At 38.9% G+C, this 16365-nt stretch overlaps 1 protein-coding gene across 9 annotated transcripts in view; it reads left to right on the forward strand.

Annotated features, from left to right (window-relative positions):
• LOC117329745 (Krueppel-like factor 3) overlaps positions 1–16365 on the forward strand; it is a 65920-nt gene that overhangs the window by 44626 nt on the left and 4929 nt on the right. For all 9 annotated transcript variants that reach the window (XM_033887857.1, XM_033887858.1, XM_033887862.1 and 6 more), the window contains 3 exons: positions 8358–8469; positions 15571–15664; positions 15854–16065. In XM_033887857.1, coding sequence (XP_033743748.1) covers positions 8358–8469; positions 15571–15664; positions 15854–16065 — 418 coding nt within the window. The remainder of the gene's footprint in view (positions 1–8357; positions 8470–15570; positions 15665–15853; positions 16066–16365) is intronic.

The following is a 16365-nucleotide window of genomic DNA, read 5'->3' on the forward strand; positions in this document are numbered from 1 at the left end:
CAAATCACATGTTATATATAAGGGAGATAACTCTTACACAAATCACATGTAATGTATAAGGGAGATAACTCTTACACAAATCACATGTAATGTATAAGGGAGATAACTTAAACACATATAATGTATAAGGGAGATAATTCTTACACAAATCACATTTTAAATCTGTAGGGGAGAAATCTCTTACATGTCCATGTTAAACATGTTTTCTGTAATTTAAAGATGATATTAGTATATATACAATGTATTATAAACATTTGTATGTTATTCTGTTTATTTTAAATAGACCACTATTTATATTATAGTCAAGAAAATGGATCATGCATCCTTAAATTTGTGGAAATTAAAACACCATTTAGTGCTCGAGTTACCTCCATTTAAATAGCTGGCAGTGTAACTGATTACTATTGCCTTACCTGATTCCAAAATTACCTGTAGATTGATTAAATGGACCTCTTACATCGCTAGATTAGTATACACCTGGAGGACGTTTTACCTGTACAGGTAGCTACAGGTACGTCATTCGGATTACAGCTGGCTGGCTCAGGTATAAACAAAGGTCCACGCCCAGGATAGGGCTGGTAATAGTATACAGTATATACGCCAGACAAAGCAAATCAAGACGTGGAAAATCAAACTATTGTGTAGGCAGCGGGGGATGACCAGCAAAAGTACAGCTAGTTTTAGGGCGCTGTGACCTCGCGTGACCCCCGAAACTGCAGGATGAGACCCCCAGGGAGAGATTGGAATCTCCCTGGTCCCGCACGGAAGCCTCCTAACACTGAGGGCTTTGTCCCTAGTCACATTGTTTGACGTTTTTTGTTGTGACCGGGTTCGCAGCTGAAGGTAAACGGGTGTTGAAAGGGATAGCATACACCTCCTATCGGCACAATACACAGCTCAACGGGTAGGAGAATGGCAGTTTTATTTAGCTACCGTCAATATTGACTCGGCAGTAAAATTTGATGAAATCATCACAATTATGCATTATAATCATTATTTTTACAAGCACATGATTAAAGTTAAAAGCTTGGCATGTGGTCTTTGTGGGAGACACCCTGACCCCACAGAAACATAGTCAACTATGTTTACCTGTTTTGCACTAGTGGAACGACAAATCTGAAATTGGTCAATTATACTAAATATTTATGAAGTTTTCTTTGTGTTGAATTTTTTTTTATTTATTTGTTTTCTTTGTTATTGTTGATAGGCCAAGAAAAATAAATTAGAAGATTTTGATAATTGAACTATTGAAATACGATTAAAGTTGGAGTTTTGCAAATAAACAAAGAAATTGGCTATTGAAGATCTATATACAAATGTATATATATATATTGTCTTCCTCACACAGTACCCATGTAGGTATTCCTCACATGTATCTGTTTTCTTTCATCCTGACCTAAATAACCCGGGTTGATCTGTATTATTCATGTATCTCTATTGTCTTGTCATCCTGACCTATAATCCGGGTTGATCTGTAATTCTTTTTCCCTCCTCAATAACCAAGATTGATCCTGTCCATTCTTTCCCTAGCCATACTTTTCCTATCCATAATCTTTTTTTTCTTTTCTACTCCCTATTTCTGAACCGTCTGCCCAATCAACTGATCCTCTCTTCCACCTAACTTCCATGTTCTCCTTCAAACTCTTCTCTCAGCACACTATTGTATGGAGTTGACCCTTCCCTCCAACACCCCTTCCCTGTCAGCCGTCCCCGTCCCTACTCCAGACCCTTCCCTCCAACACCCCTTCCCTGTCAACCGTCCCTGTCCCTACCCCAGTTCTACAGCACACTACTGAACACTCCCCTCCAACACCCCTGCCCCCAGCACACTACTGTGTGGTGTCGCCCTCCTCTCCAACACCCCTGCCCCCTGTCCCCAGCACACTACTGTGTGGTGTCACCCTCCTCTCCAACACCCCTGCCCCCTGTCCCCAGCACACTACTGTGTGGTGTCGCCCTCCCCTCCAACACCCCTGTCCCATGTCTCAGTTGTCCCGTCCCCTAGTCCCACAGAACACTATTATGTGTTGTGTCACGGCTCTGTCCTGAAATTCCATGCATATACAAAACACCATACACAAAGTACCTAGATTGAGGTCACACAATATTGGGACTGCCTGATCAGACAGCTGATCACAGCACAGCAAGCCTCTCCGCCCCGTCAACACCCACTCAACTTCCCATTGTCTTTTGACTGTCCTGTCACACCCCAGCGAACACATAACAGGTCAACTTTTCATGCCTCTCTTCCCTCACTCATCCGTGACACGAACGCAGTATTATCCTTATGATTATATAGATGTTTTTAAGGGAATACATTTTCGCTAGTGGCTTATTGTTGACAAAGCTATTGTTAGCTCCGGTAGTTTTGTCGAGATAAGTGATCAGCATTTAGGAACTAGGGGGTCTAATCCAACCTGCCTACCGCTATTAAACACGCCTGAGTGTGAATAGGTATATACACCACCTCCTGGGCAGGGTAGGGTGAGGTAACAGCCAATCGCCCAGGTAAATGACACCAGTCGCTGGATGATCCCGCATGAGTCGGGTTGTACGGGAGTGTCAGATCCTTGTACTGCACTACAGCTGATTGTGATTTACATTGGCGCGTGGGCCTGTTACACTGCAGTGTCCTATTAATTGTGAGCGTCATATCCAGGAAGTGGATGTTTTAGAGATCGTGGTTCTGTCAGGTCACTGTGATTTCGGAGGATTACTGTAGCCAGCATCATGCATCTTTCTGTGGCCGAGGAGTTACATATACAATACCTTTACAACATGAGCCATTGTCTCACCTGTCCGCCGGTGCTACCTTACCCAGGCCTGCCATCGGTACGTTCATTGTTTTCTCTCTCACCTGTTAACAAGGTCAAGCATTGTATTATATTCTCACTTACCTGATATGATGTAAACAATTAATGATGATATTAGTTTGATGGCCTTTAAGTTGTTTTGTAGACATTTATTACTGTTGATTGTCTATCAATAGATATATCATATTATATAATAGAAACTTTTTAAATATTTTCCAACACAATTTTGTGAACAGACCCTCACCCCCAGGGATCTGTGACAGACTACTGCCCTCATCCCCAGGGGTATATAGCAGACTACAAGCCTTGTCCCTAGGGGTCTGAGGCAGACTTAACCACCCACATCCCCAGGGGTCTGGTAGACTATCGCCCTTGTCCCCAGGGGTCTGTGAAAAACTACCGCCCTCATCCCCCGGGGTATGTAGCAGACTACAACCCTTGTCCCTAAGGGTCAGGGGCAGACTTAACCACCTGCTTCTCCTGGGGTCTGGCAGACTATCGCCCTTGTCCCCAGGGATCTGTGAGAGATTACTAGCCTCACCCCCAGGGGTATGTAACAGACTACAACCCTTGTCCCTAGGGGTCTGAGGCAGACTTAACCACCCACATCCCCAGGGGTCTAGCAGACTAACGCCCTTGTCCCCAGGGGTATGTAGCAGACTACAACCCTTGTCCCTAGGGGTCTGGGGTAGATTTAACCAACTGCATCCCCTGGGGTCTGGCAGACTACCGCCCTTGGCCCCAGGGGCCTGTTGCAGACCACACCCTTAACCCCCTTGGAGTCTATAGACCACATTTTCAGTGTTTATTTGAATAATAACATCTCTCAATCATGTCATCAATATCTTGAGTATCAAACAAGCTATACAGACAGAATATAGAAATACAAAAAAAAAACTTTTTTTTTTATTTTTTTATTTTTCAAGTCTGAAGGGGGAGGGGCATTGTATTCATATAAATGTGACCCTGGGGTAGAGGAAGTAAATCCTTGGGATGGGAGAGAATCCAGCCTGAGGGTGGGTACTTAATCCCTAGGGGAGAGATAGGCAACTCATTGAACAATTTATTATTCATATTACTGTGATCTGAAAGATGACTGGCTTATTCGACACGGAAATCATGGGGCTGGCAAAGACAAGAAAACACTCAATGCTGTGTATGAAAATTTCCTGGAACTGCCCGATTTGACCCTGTGGGGCAAGGCTGGTTATTTGTTACTAAACAGACACGACCCTGGGGGCTGTGACTCGAGGGTGGAAGAACGAGGTCAGCGTGACAGGCACAACGTTACACCACTGAAACTACCACTCGACAAACTCAAGTTTGATGGAAAATTGATGTCAGCATCTGTCTAAGGTTAAGAGCTTTGTGAATGTGTATGGCGGAACAATTGGTCACGTTGAAATTAACAATTATTTATCTGTTCGGCTCTTGTTGCAGTAATTAAACCCCGACAAGTGTGACAGTATACCAAACAGTAGTTACTTGTTTTGTGTAATGACAAATGAAATCGCGTAAGAAGTTGATGTGTGATGTAATGTTTTTTCAACGGAGATATAGAATTATCGGTGAATATCTGTGTCAACCTAGGGGACTTACTTCAGACCCTTCCTGGTTTGTTACCACTGATAACCCCGGCTCTCCAGGAGGCTGTCGGAGGGGTTAAAGTCTATAGATTATAAATTATTACTCCTTCAGTTTATAGATATAAAGCCAAAACTAACCTATTGTCATAACTTGCGCATACTTGAATTACCTCTTCAGACCCGCCTTCTGACACATTTCAACCCGTTCTATTGATTTGCACGTTTACATGTTCAATAAAGGTTTAATTGAAAGTCGCGATACCTACAGGTAGCTCTCCAACCTGGGGTGGCAAATCATGAATATGTTTAAAAATAGCTACCTCATGATGAATCGCTATGTGCGATTTAAATGAAAATTTGCATTTCTTTGTATAAACGTCATTTAAACTGCTTAACGTTTTTAATCCTCTCTGTATTTAATTGATAATTAAGTGGAAGTAATATGAGAAATATTACCGTATTCATCCAGAAACAAGCCCCTTTCAACATTTAAGCCCCCAGTATTTACTTTTTCAGAATAATCAATTAATCAATAATCAAAACAGTAAGCTTAGGTGTAGTTCACAAATAAGCCCTCCCCCACACTTTAATGCTAACTTTTACACTAAGGGAGGGGGTTTATTTGTGGATAAATATGATACTAGGCTTTTACACTAGAGGAGGGGGCTTAGTTGAGGGTAAATACAGTGCTTTATCTTTACACTAGGGGAGGGGGCTTATTTGAGGATAAATATGGTACTAAACTTTTAATGTAGGAGAGGGGGCTTATTTGAGGCTAAATACAGTGCTAAACTTTTACACTAGGGGAGGGAGTTTATTTGAGGATATTTACATTTGGTGTGGCAATGCCCTTATATATTACTAGTAAATCCCTACCAAAAGCAGCTTCATCTATGAGAGTATAACTGAAGTTGCCCTGAGGGCGTATGAATATCTCACTTGCAAAAAATGTAAACAAAGATTTTTTTCATATTTTTTTTATTTTTGCGATTCATTAATAGAACGTAAATATAAGCGATAAACTGCCTAGATGCGGCAGACCTACTGGTATAACTGCCACATGTGTCACAGACAAACAATCATGGTGCGCTAGTGCGCACCATTCAGTTTGTCTGTGACACATGTGGCAGTTATACCAGTAGGTCTGCCGCATCTAGGCAGTTTATTGCTTAAATAGGTACAGTAATAAACTTTTACACAAGGGGAGGGAGTTAATTTGAGGAAAAATATGGTACTAAACTTTTACACTAGGGGAGGGAGTTTAATTCAGGAAAAATATTGTACTAAACTTTTACACTAGGGGAGGGGGGGCTTATTTGAGGATAGATACAGTAATAAACTTTTACACAAGGGGAGGGAGTTAATTTGAGGAAAAATATGGTACTAAACTTTTACACTAGGGGAGGGGGGGCTTATTTGAGGATAGATACAGTAATAAACTTACACAATGGGAGGGAGTTAATTTGAGGATAAATATGGTAATAAGCTTTTACACTTGGGGAGGGGGCTTATTTGAGGATAAATACGGTATGTTCTACTGTCTTTAAGATTTTGACACTTTATGTCTTCAAAAACCTGTTTTCCTGTAAATTAGGTCTATAAATCTTATTTGTTCATGATACAGGTTTTATAAAAGATTCAAATGTCAGACCTATATCTTTCTTAAAGATGCTACACCTCTGACAGTGTATACACTGCTGCTCATAAAAATGCATAAAATGGCGACAACAATATAGAAATTTACATCAACAAAGGAAAAAATCTCATCAGCGTCATATAAATGATCGCGTATAAGACCGAATGTTTCTTACAAAAATATAGGTGTGTTGGAGCACGTAAGAATTCCTTTGTGATGTAGTTCATTATTTCGTCCACTTAAAATTTAAAAGATAAAAGCTCTATCTTTTTAAGGGTGGTAAAAGCATTATTGTTGTTTTTAAATGGTCATGATTTTGTCTTGTCTTTTGATGTGATGAAGTAGACGTAGTAATCATACTAAATGTTATATGCAGCACATCCATAGATATAATGTATACTACAATATCAGAATTAAATATTTACATACCTGTTTGTAACGAGATTTGGACGTCCAGGTGTGGACATCAAAGGTAAAATGGTTGACACTGTTTGTTTCATGTGCATAATTAGAATATGAAGCAAGTCTTGTATTTTTCATGTCATGCTGTGTGCAAGAACAGCTTAGACTTGAACAAAATTCAAATTCCTACCTGTCATTTTTCATGTTTAGACAGTTAATTCATGTAATTATGTTAGAACATGTCCCAACTGTTGTCATGACATCACATTTGACAGGAGCCCTGTTAATGACATCCATCATATCCTTTGGGAAGGGAGAATGATAAAAACAATGAAATTAAATGCAAGTCAGGTGTGTTTGATGTTTGTTGAAATGGTCTGTGGTTCCCTTGTGACCACCCTAGTTCCTATTTTGAGGATGTGACTTCGGCCGGATTTGACCTAGATTTGTATGATGGGTGTCATCGATGAAACTGAAGACGTTTAGCCTTCAAAAACACCTGGTTTCCTTGTAGAGCCGCAGTGGTGGAGTGGTTAAGGTGTCCCAACACTTTATCACTAGCCCTTCACTTCTTGGTTGAAAGTTCGAAACCCACTTTTGGCAGTTGTCTGGTACTGACTGTAGGTAGGCTGGTGTTTTTCCTCCTTAAATGACCCTGGCTGTTAATAGGACTTTAAACAAAATAAACAAAGTATTCTCGTATATTTTCAGGAATCTTCAAAGAAATCTATATATTTTTTGTTCTTCAATTTTAAGTTTAAACTTTGGTTTCACTGTTATTTTGGTATTCTTTTTGTTTTACATTAAAGATCAGTTTATTTCACCCTTCAAGGTACTTCTGTAAACTAAATTCCCAGTAAAACCTATTAGAAACACTATTACCAAAAATGAGATATTTTTCTGTCTTCTCTACTGCAATATTTATTTCTAAATTTCTGTATATTCTCCAGAGTTTCTGACATTAACCAAAGATTTCCTGTTATTCCACTTCAGCTGATCCTGACATGGATTATACAAACATTCATCGGTCTATTTCTGTCATTTATAGATATTTGTTTTATTACGGTGTGAATTTCTAAAGCCTTCTCCCCAACCCAACCTTTACCCGTCCCCAGCAGTAGGGCGTGTCGTTCCGGGCAACAAACGGCCAAACAAGGCACATAATAAGAGTTTAAATCCACAATTGATATGACGGTGAGGAAGGAGAGACGAGAAAACCCGTTTTAACTTACCTGATTATCATTTAATAGTACAGGTGAGATAAGCCACCTGTATCACCTGGGTTTTTACCTCGTTAGAGGTACACTTTTATGTACTCCGCCTTTGTCACACCCCGCTGCTGAATGTGTCTCGATAGTCTCCTAGCTCTGATTTATGTCTTCCGTATTACTAGGCACTTTTTACTCACCCAAATCTTTTCAGATATTTTCATTCGACAAAAGCTCATCTAGGTCACTTTTGGTTAAAGTGTTAAGAGATATTCCAAGGTCTGTTTTATTGTATTTTATACACAAACGGTGACTTGGGAAGCCGGATGTATACTTATTGAATTGTTTGATATTTTGTGGTCGACTTGAAATTTTTGGTTGTGTTTATGTATTAATGAGTGATAATCAATTTAGCTGATAAGAACTTTTTAAGAGAGGTTATATTGAGACGACATGCGCCAACTAAAAAAATGTATTTATACTTATAACTAATACATGTAAAAATCATGCATACTAATTATATTAATACTGCTAACTAATTTGAAGCTTAAATACAAATGTCTGTTTCAAGAATATTTTCTAGATTTCTTTGTTTAGTACTTTACTTGAAAAAAAAAAAAATTAGCCAAAATCTGAATATGAAAAAAAAACAAAAAAAAACAACTTTTTAAATGTGTTTAATCAAAGTTTGTGTGATATTGGTGTGTTTTAGCCGGTACAGACTGAACCAGTCGATCTGTCTGTCAGCAGTAAACGACCAGGCAGTCCGGGAGAATTAACATTTAGGACCCAGCAGGGACTTGATCTCCGGGTACAACGTAAAGGTCAGTATCTCTGCTGTCGTCATGGTAACTTGTAGGTCACAGAGGTTATCAGTATAAAACTATATGGTAACATAACTTGTAATAGAAAAAATTTTGTCAATGGGAAAAAAAAAAAAGGATTTCCAAATTGTGCTACATAGTGACAGAAATTTTGATGTTAGCTATTATGGTCTTGTCATAGCAACTGAAAAATTTCTTTATCTGACCAATTGTGAAATCCTGAGAAGGAAAAAGATGAAAATGGCAAAGAAATTGAAATAAAAAAAAAAAAAAAAAAATGAAAAGGAAAAGAATTTTTTTTTTTATGAAATTTCAGTAAAGCAAATGTTGCCAGGTTAATTTAATTGTCTTGAGAGATCTAATGTGTCAAGAGGTTTTGCAGTAGATATTTAAAAGTTTCACAGTTTCAAGTGACCTTGGGAGTGAAGTTGAGAAACCTAATAAACAGTGAGGGTGTTTGGTCGCCTGTCACTGGCGACGTATTATGTATACAGTTCAAAGAAATGTTTACATACGGAATCATAACAACATGGCTGGAGCCTTAATCAGCTCTCTTGGTGATTGTCCAGTGTCCACTACCGTCCAGTACAGTCCACTACTGTTGTTGTAGTGTCCTGGTTGACCTCAGAGATCAACATTACCGTAATCTCCTTTCTGACTGCCAGGGTACACAATGAGTTTTAATGATGGTGCATATTTTGTTTTTGAAAGATAAGTATTTTGTTTGTCACAATAAAAGACGTTGACCTAAATGCTCCACGGTGACTGAACCGAGATTGGACAGTGTCCAGAATAATACTGGACAATGGCCGGACTTTGTTCAGGTGAAGGCTGGATTGGCTGGACAGTGACTGGACAATGGCTAAAGCCTGTGTATAATCCAATGTACCGATTAATCCTCCAGGGAACTGTTTTACCCCACAAACACCATGACTGGCAAATTTAACGGTGATCTTATTTACTTCCTTAACGGACAAATTCACAATTATTTCAAGTACGTTTTTTTTTTTAAAAATTAAGTTTTTTAATGGTACTATTAACAGAGGAAATAGCTTTGAAAGTGTGAGGCCGATTACTGGGTATAGGTGGGGTGGGCGGGGCATTGTACCGAATGGTACTGTTCTATTTAATCGACAGGCCTCCTGGAGTGCAAAGCCACTATGTCAGTATATACATATACTTATATGTGTATTGACTCGGTGAGATAGTCGCTGCTCGTTCAGGCATGACACGCACAAAGGGGTGGTTCGTGGGTAGGGCAGGTAGAAACCGTATGATCCAGCACTTACTGTCTGTACAAGGCCGCGTGTGTTGGAGTTAGCCTTCACTATATCTTCACACAAGACGGGGGCTGGTGGGTTGCGTATCATTCGAGCGTTTATAGTCTTTTGTTATTTTTACAACAGGAGCAAGTTGTTCACAGAGGTGTTACTTAACACATCATTAAATGAAATTTTCTGAATTTTAAAATTAAATTTCATTGCAATTTGAAATTGTGCAAATATTTCTTATGTTTGTTTAATGATTATCATGCAACAAAATTTTATAGTTTAGAAAATATTTGAGGCAAGAATCGACAGTTTATTTGCTAGTGAAGCTAACAGAGCATAAAACCCGACGACAGACACTTGATAGGCTGTTTAATGTCGCCTATATCACCGTACAAAGGTAAAGTAGGCAGATTTCAGGATGATAAAAACAACATTTTGTTAACTTTTGGAATCTTTACTTTGTTTGTAAGATCTTTGGTATACCGCACACTATAGAAAGGTCGGGGATCAGATTAAAAACATTTGTACACAGTTTTTTTTTGGCCTGTATCAGATAATATGAACCAAGAATTGATAAGATCATGAAGTACGTGTTAAGTAGTTTTTTGTTGGGGTTAGGAAGGGTGGAAGGTTTGGTGGGTAAAGGGAATAGATATTGTATTGTAATTTGACTATCGGAACTCACGATATTTGTTTGTTTTGAGAATAATGATTTTGATAAGAATTAATTAATTTGTTCACAGATTATTATTTGTGAAAAATGGATATTTGACCCCAGGATTTTTCAATAAGCTATTTGACTGTTTAATATAAACTAAAGGTTGACAGAAATGGATGTCTTAAGGTTGTGCTGTCCTAAATCAGGTCCGTCCTAGGTATCCTTAGCAATGTATGTCCTAAAAATGAGCTGTCCTAAGCCTGGATTGCCCTCAATAAGGTCCGTCCTAGGTATCCTAAGCATTGTCAGTCCTAATGTTGAGTTGTCCTAATTAAGGTCTGTCCTAAGCCTCGGTTGCCCTCAATAAGGCATGTCCTAGGTATCCTAAGCATTGTCAGTCCTAATGTTGAGTTGTCCTAATTAAGGTCTGTCCTAAGCCTCAGTTGCCCTCAATAAGGCATGTCCTAGGTATCCTAAGTAATGTCAGTCCTAAGGTTGAGCTGTCCTAAGTAAGGTCTGTCCTAAGCCTCGGTTGCCCTAATTAAGGCATGTCCTAGGTATCATAAGCATTGTCAGTCCTAATGTTGAGCTGTCCTAAGGCTATCTCCTGTTTGGACTATCACAGTAACATCAGACTGATAGGCTGTAGTAAGGTAATGGGTTCATATTGGAGACCTGGCGTCATTAACACACCTGACGTATATTGATACTCTAACTTGGGATGGTGATTGACTCAAAGGACATCTCACATGTCAAGTATTATTGATCTAACAGCCACTCCTCATGTGTTATAGGGAGTGGTGTCTCTGTACAGACACACCTGTATATATATACGAGGCAGTGTGTCTACACACACCTGTATAATACAAGGCAGTGTGTCTCTACACACACCTGTATATATATATATATACGAGGCAGTGTCTCTCTACACACACCTGTATATATATACGAGGCAGTGTCTCTCTGTACAGACACACCTGTATATATATACGAGGCAGTGTCTCTCTACACACACCTGTATATATATACGAGGCAGTGTCTCTCTGTACACACACACCTGTATATATATATATATACGAGGCAGTGTCTCTCTACACACACCTGTATATATATATACGAGGCAGTGTCTCTCTGTACACACACACCTGTATATATATACGAGGCAGTGTCTCTCTACACACACCTGTATATATATACGAGGCAGTGTCTCTCTGTACAGACACACCTGTATATATATACGAGGCAGTGTCTCCCTGTACAGACACACCTGTATATATATACGAGGCAGTGTCTCCCTGTACAGACACACCTGTATATATATACGAGGCAGTGTCTCCCTGTACAGACACACCTGTATATATATACGAGGCAGTGTCTCTCTGTACAGACACACCTGTATATATATACGAGGCAGTGTCTCTCTGTACAGACACACCTGTATATATATACGAGGCAGTGTCTCTCTGTACAGACACACCTGTATATATATACGAGGCAGTGTCTCTCTGTACAGACACACCTGTATATATATACGAGGCAGTGTCTCTGTACAGACACACCTGTATATATATACGAGGCAGTGTCTCTCTGTACAGACACACCTGTATATATATATACGAGTCAGTGTCTCTCTGTACAGACACACCTGTATATATATATACGAGTCAGTGTCTCTCTGTACAGACACACCTGTATATATATATACACGAGGCAGTGTCTCTCTGTACAGACACACCTGTATAATACGAGGCAGTGTCTCTGTACAGACACACCTATATATATATACGAGGCAGTGTCTCTCTGTACAGACACACCTGTTTATATATACGAGGCAGTGTCTCTCTATACAGACACACCTGTATATATATACGAGGCAGTGTCTCTCTGTACAGACACACCTGTATATATATACGAGGCAGTGTTTCTGTACACACACACCTGTATATATATACGAGGCAGTGTCTCTCTATACAGACACACCTGTATATATATATACGAGGCAGTGTCTCTCTGTACAGACACACCTGTATATATATACGAGGCAGTGTCTCTCTGTACAGACACACCTGTATATATATACGAGGCAGTGTCTCTCTGTACAGACACACCTGTATATATATACGAGGCAGTGTCTCTCTGTACAGACACACCTGTTTATATATACGAGGCAGTGTCTCTCTGTACAGACACCTGTATATATATACGAGGCAGTGTCTCTGTACAGACACACCTGTATATATATACAAGGCAGTGTCTCTCTGTACACACACACCTGTATATATACGAGGCAGTGTCTCCCTGTACAGACACACCTGTATATATATACGAGGCAGTGTCTCTCTGTACTGACACACCTGTATATATATACACGAGGCAGTGTCTCTGTACACACAACTGTATAATAGGAGGCAGTGTGTCTCTGTACACACACACCTGTATATATGAGGCAGTGTGTCTACACACACCTGTATAATACGAGGCAGTGTCTCTCTGTACAGACACACCTGTATAATACGAGGCAGTGTCTCTGTACAGACACACCTGTATATATATACGAGGCAGTGTGTCTCTGTACAGACACACCTGTATATATATACAAGGCAGTGTCTCTCTGTACACACACACCTGTATATATATACGAGGCAGTGTCTCCCTGTACAGACACACCTGTATATATATACGAGGCAGTGTCTCTCTGTACAGACACACCTGTATATATATATACGAGTCAGTGTCTCTCTGTACAGACACACCTGTATATATATACGAGGCAGTGTCTCTCTGTACAGACACACCTGTATATATATACACGAGTCAGTGTCTCTCTGTACAGACACACCTGTATATATATATACGAGTCAGTGTCTCTCTGTACACACACACCTGTATATATATACGAGGCAGTGTCTCTCTGTACACACACCTGTATATATACGAGGCAGTGTCTCTGTACAGACACACCTGTATATATATACGAGGCAGTGTCTCTCTGTACAGACACACCTGTATATATATACGAGGCAGTGTCTCCCTGTACAGACACACCTGTATATATATATACGAGGCAGTGTCTCTCTGTACAGACACACCTGTATATATATACACGAGTCAGTGTCTCTCTGTACAGACACACCTGTATATATATACGAGTCAGTGTCTCTCTGTACAGACACACCTGTATATATATATACGAGGCAGTGTCTCTCTGTACAGACACACCTGTATATATATATACGAGGCAGTGTCTCTCTGTACAGACACACCTGTATATATACGAGTCAGTGTCTCTCTGTACAGACACACCTGTATATATACGAGACAGTGTTTCTCTGTTCCAACGATGCCACCACTCCATAACAAAACAAATCGACCTTGAACTCTCTGAGTAATGTTAAAATCATTCTCTATCTATCAATCAGCATCCGTTCTCTCCCAACATCAAATCTTTCTTTACAACGGCCATGAAAGGTTGCAATTTACTCTCCTGTATCTAAAAATCTTGGGAGATAAAAAAAAACGGATGTAAAATAAAATGGATGATTCATCAGGTGTGTGTGAACCGTATTGTTTCTCATTTTGTTTACACCAGTTTAAAAAAAAATGGGAAAAAATAAATTTTGACCTTTTATACCTCAGCCAAATACTACACACAGCTGTCGAGTTCTCATCCAAGTGTGATCTTTAGCGACACGTTTAAAAGGCTGTGATAATATGCCAAATCTGTTCATATCTTGATTTAATATTTCTGTAGGCATTATGAGATTTTCGACTCTAACTCTTGTCATAACAAGTTTTCATCCATTAACTGATACGTAGTTAGATCGGGATTCGTAATTTGAAGTGTTTTAATGTTGAATGAAGTATGTCCTTAAAACGCGTTTACAGCACTTCCTTGTGACATGTGGGAACATGTGGTTTTGTGGTGTCTCTCCGGGATTGCGATACGGCTTTGTTGACAGCAGTGAAATCAGAATCTCTTTGTTTAAAAAATTACTTCAATTTATTCTCATGACCCTACGGGTAATCCCTGATGATGATGATGGACTATTCCAATTGTCCTTTGTCCATAATCGTGGTCCATCTTTCTGTCTGTCCGTAAATAATTCTTGTGATCGTTATTTCTTTAGAGGCATTGTTAGAATATTTCTCAAATGTCGTATGTAGGTTCCCAAAGGTACTTACTTGTGTGCATTCAATTTTGAGTCTGATCTGGAAAACCGGCTGACAGGCAGTCGTCTTGGATTTTGACAGTTTAAGTTTGTTAAAGGCGGCCATGTTGGATTTTACCACTTGAAATCGCTATTTCTTGAGAAATTCTGGAATAATACAATATGACATTTTAAGTTCTAATTATTATTTCTCTGAAAGTTCTTTCATGGTGGAACTTTCTTAGTTTTTCAAATGTAGGTTTTCTGTTGAGACTGATCAAGGAAACAAAAACTGGCCAACAAGCGCGCAGCCATCATGGATTTTGATAGCTGACATTTCATATTTGCTATTTCTCAGAAAGTTCTTCTTAGACCTTTCTTAGATTTTATATACATGAAAGTTGATTCTTCTTATATGTATTAAGACAAATTAGGGAAGGTTGGAAAAGTATAGAAAAGATCAGTCTGACATAGCACCAATAAAGATAATTTAGTGGTAGGCACTCAGATTCCTCTGGGTCTCTTTGTTTTTCAAATCATGAAAAAAAAAATCATGGGGGAAAAAAATCATTCTCTTGAATATGTTTAGTTTTTATTCCATGGAGTACATGTAATGAAAACTGATGGGCTAATTTTTTTTTTGTATACATGTACATAACTGAGAGAAAAGAACTGTATGATAGCTTGTAGTTAGGCAAGAATGGGTGTTTTGACAGATGTACAGTACATATTATTGTAATGTGGGTACATGTATACCCAGCTGTATAAATAGGTGGATACATCTACTGGGAAGTATTGCACACTGGGCAGTTAACTTCCATTTCATCAATTGAGAAAAACTAAGACTCTTCTTTTGCAGACTCACAGATACAATCATCATTTTAGCTGTTTTAAAGGGCAGAAATTTATCAGAAATGATTCACTGAAAAATTCCTGAATATTTTTTTTTTTTTTAATTATTACTATCAAATTATACTATTAAATTAAATTACTATTAAATTTTCATCTCTTTGTATGTTTGCAGATGTGGATGATCACCCAAATGTCACGCTGGAAGCAGTCAACAAGATCGGGTCAGCTGCCCTTCTGTCCTTACGGCGAATCAAGGAGGCCTCCGAGTAAGTAACTCTTTTCACATCACATAAACACATCATATTTCTGTTGTTCTGAAAAGATATACCAACAATCAATAAAATTGAAATTTCATGACTTCTGAGGCTCATTTCTACTGATAAAATTGGATTAGTTAAGTTCTACAGTAATAATGTCACATGAAATATACTGGTAAAATTGTGTTGTTTTTTCAGTAAATTTAAGAGTTTGGAACACGCACTACCACATACTGCAAGTCCACCTTTGCCTGTCAGTGCCCCCTACTCCATCTCACCGGTGCCTGCTGGGATAGATCCTTTCCTGGAACGCGAAAAGAAGAGGCGGGTACATCGCTGTGATTTTGAGGGCTGTAATAAAGTGTATACAAAAAGTTCTCACCTGAAGGCTCACAGACGAACACATACAGGTAACAGCCTTGTAATACACTCATTGGGATTTATAAAAGGAATCATTTTAATTGAATCTTAATTGTCTTTGGGTTCTTCACAACAAAGTTGTTTTTTATGATCATTTTCTAAATCTAAACAATATTCAGCTTAGATTTTCATCTGTAACACAGATTTCCAAGACTATCCGATGGAAATGATCATTTCAATTAAATTTTGATTGTCTTTGGGTTTTTCACAACAAAGTTGTGTTCTTTATGATCATTTTCTAAATCTAAACAATATTTAGCTTAGATTGTCATCTGTAACAGATTTCAAAA

The sequence above is a fragment of the Pecten maximus genome, chromosome 6, assembly GCF_902652985.1.
Source record: "Pecten maximus chromosome 6, xPecMax1.1, whole genome shotgun sequence".
NCBI classification, from domain to species: Eukaryota; Metazoa; Mollusca; class Bivalvia; order Pectinida; family Pectinidae; genus Pecten; species Pecten maximus.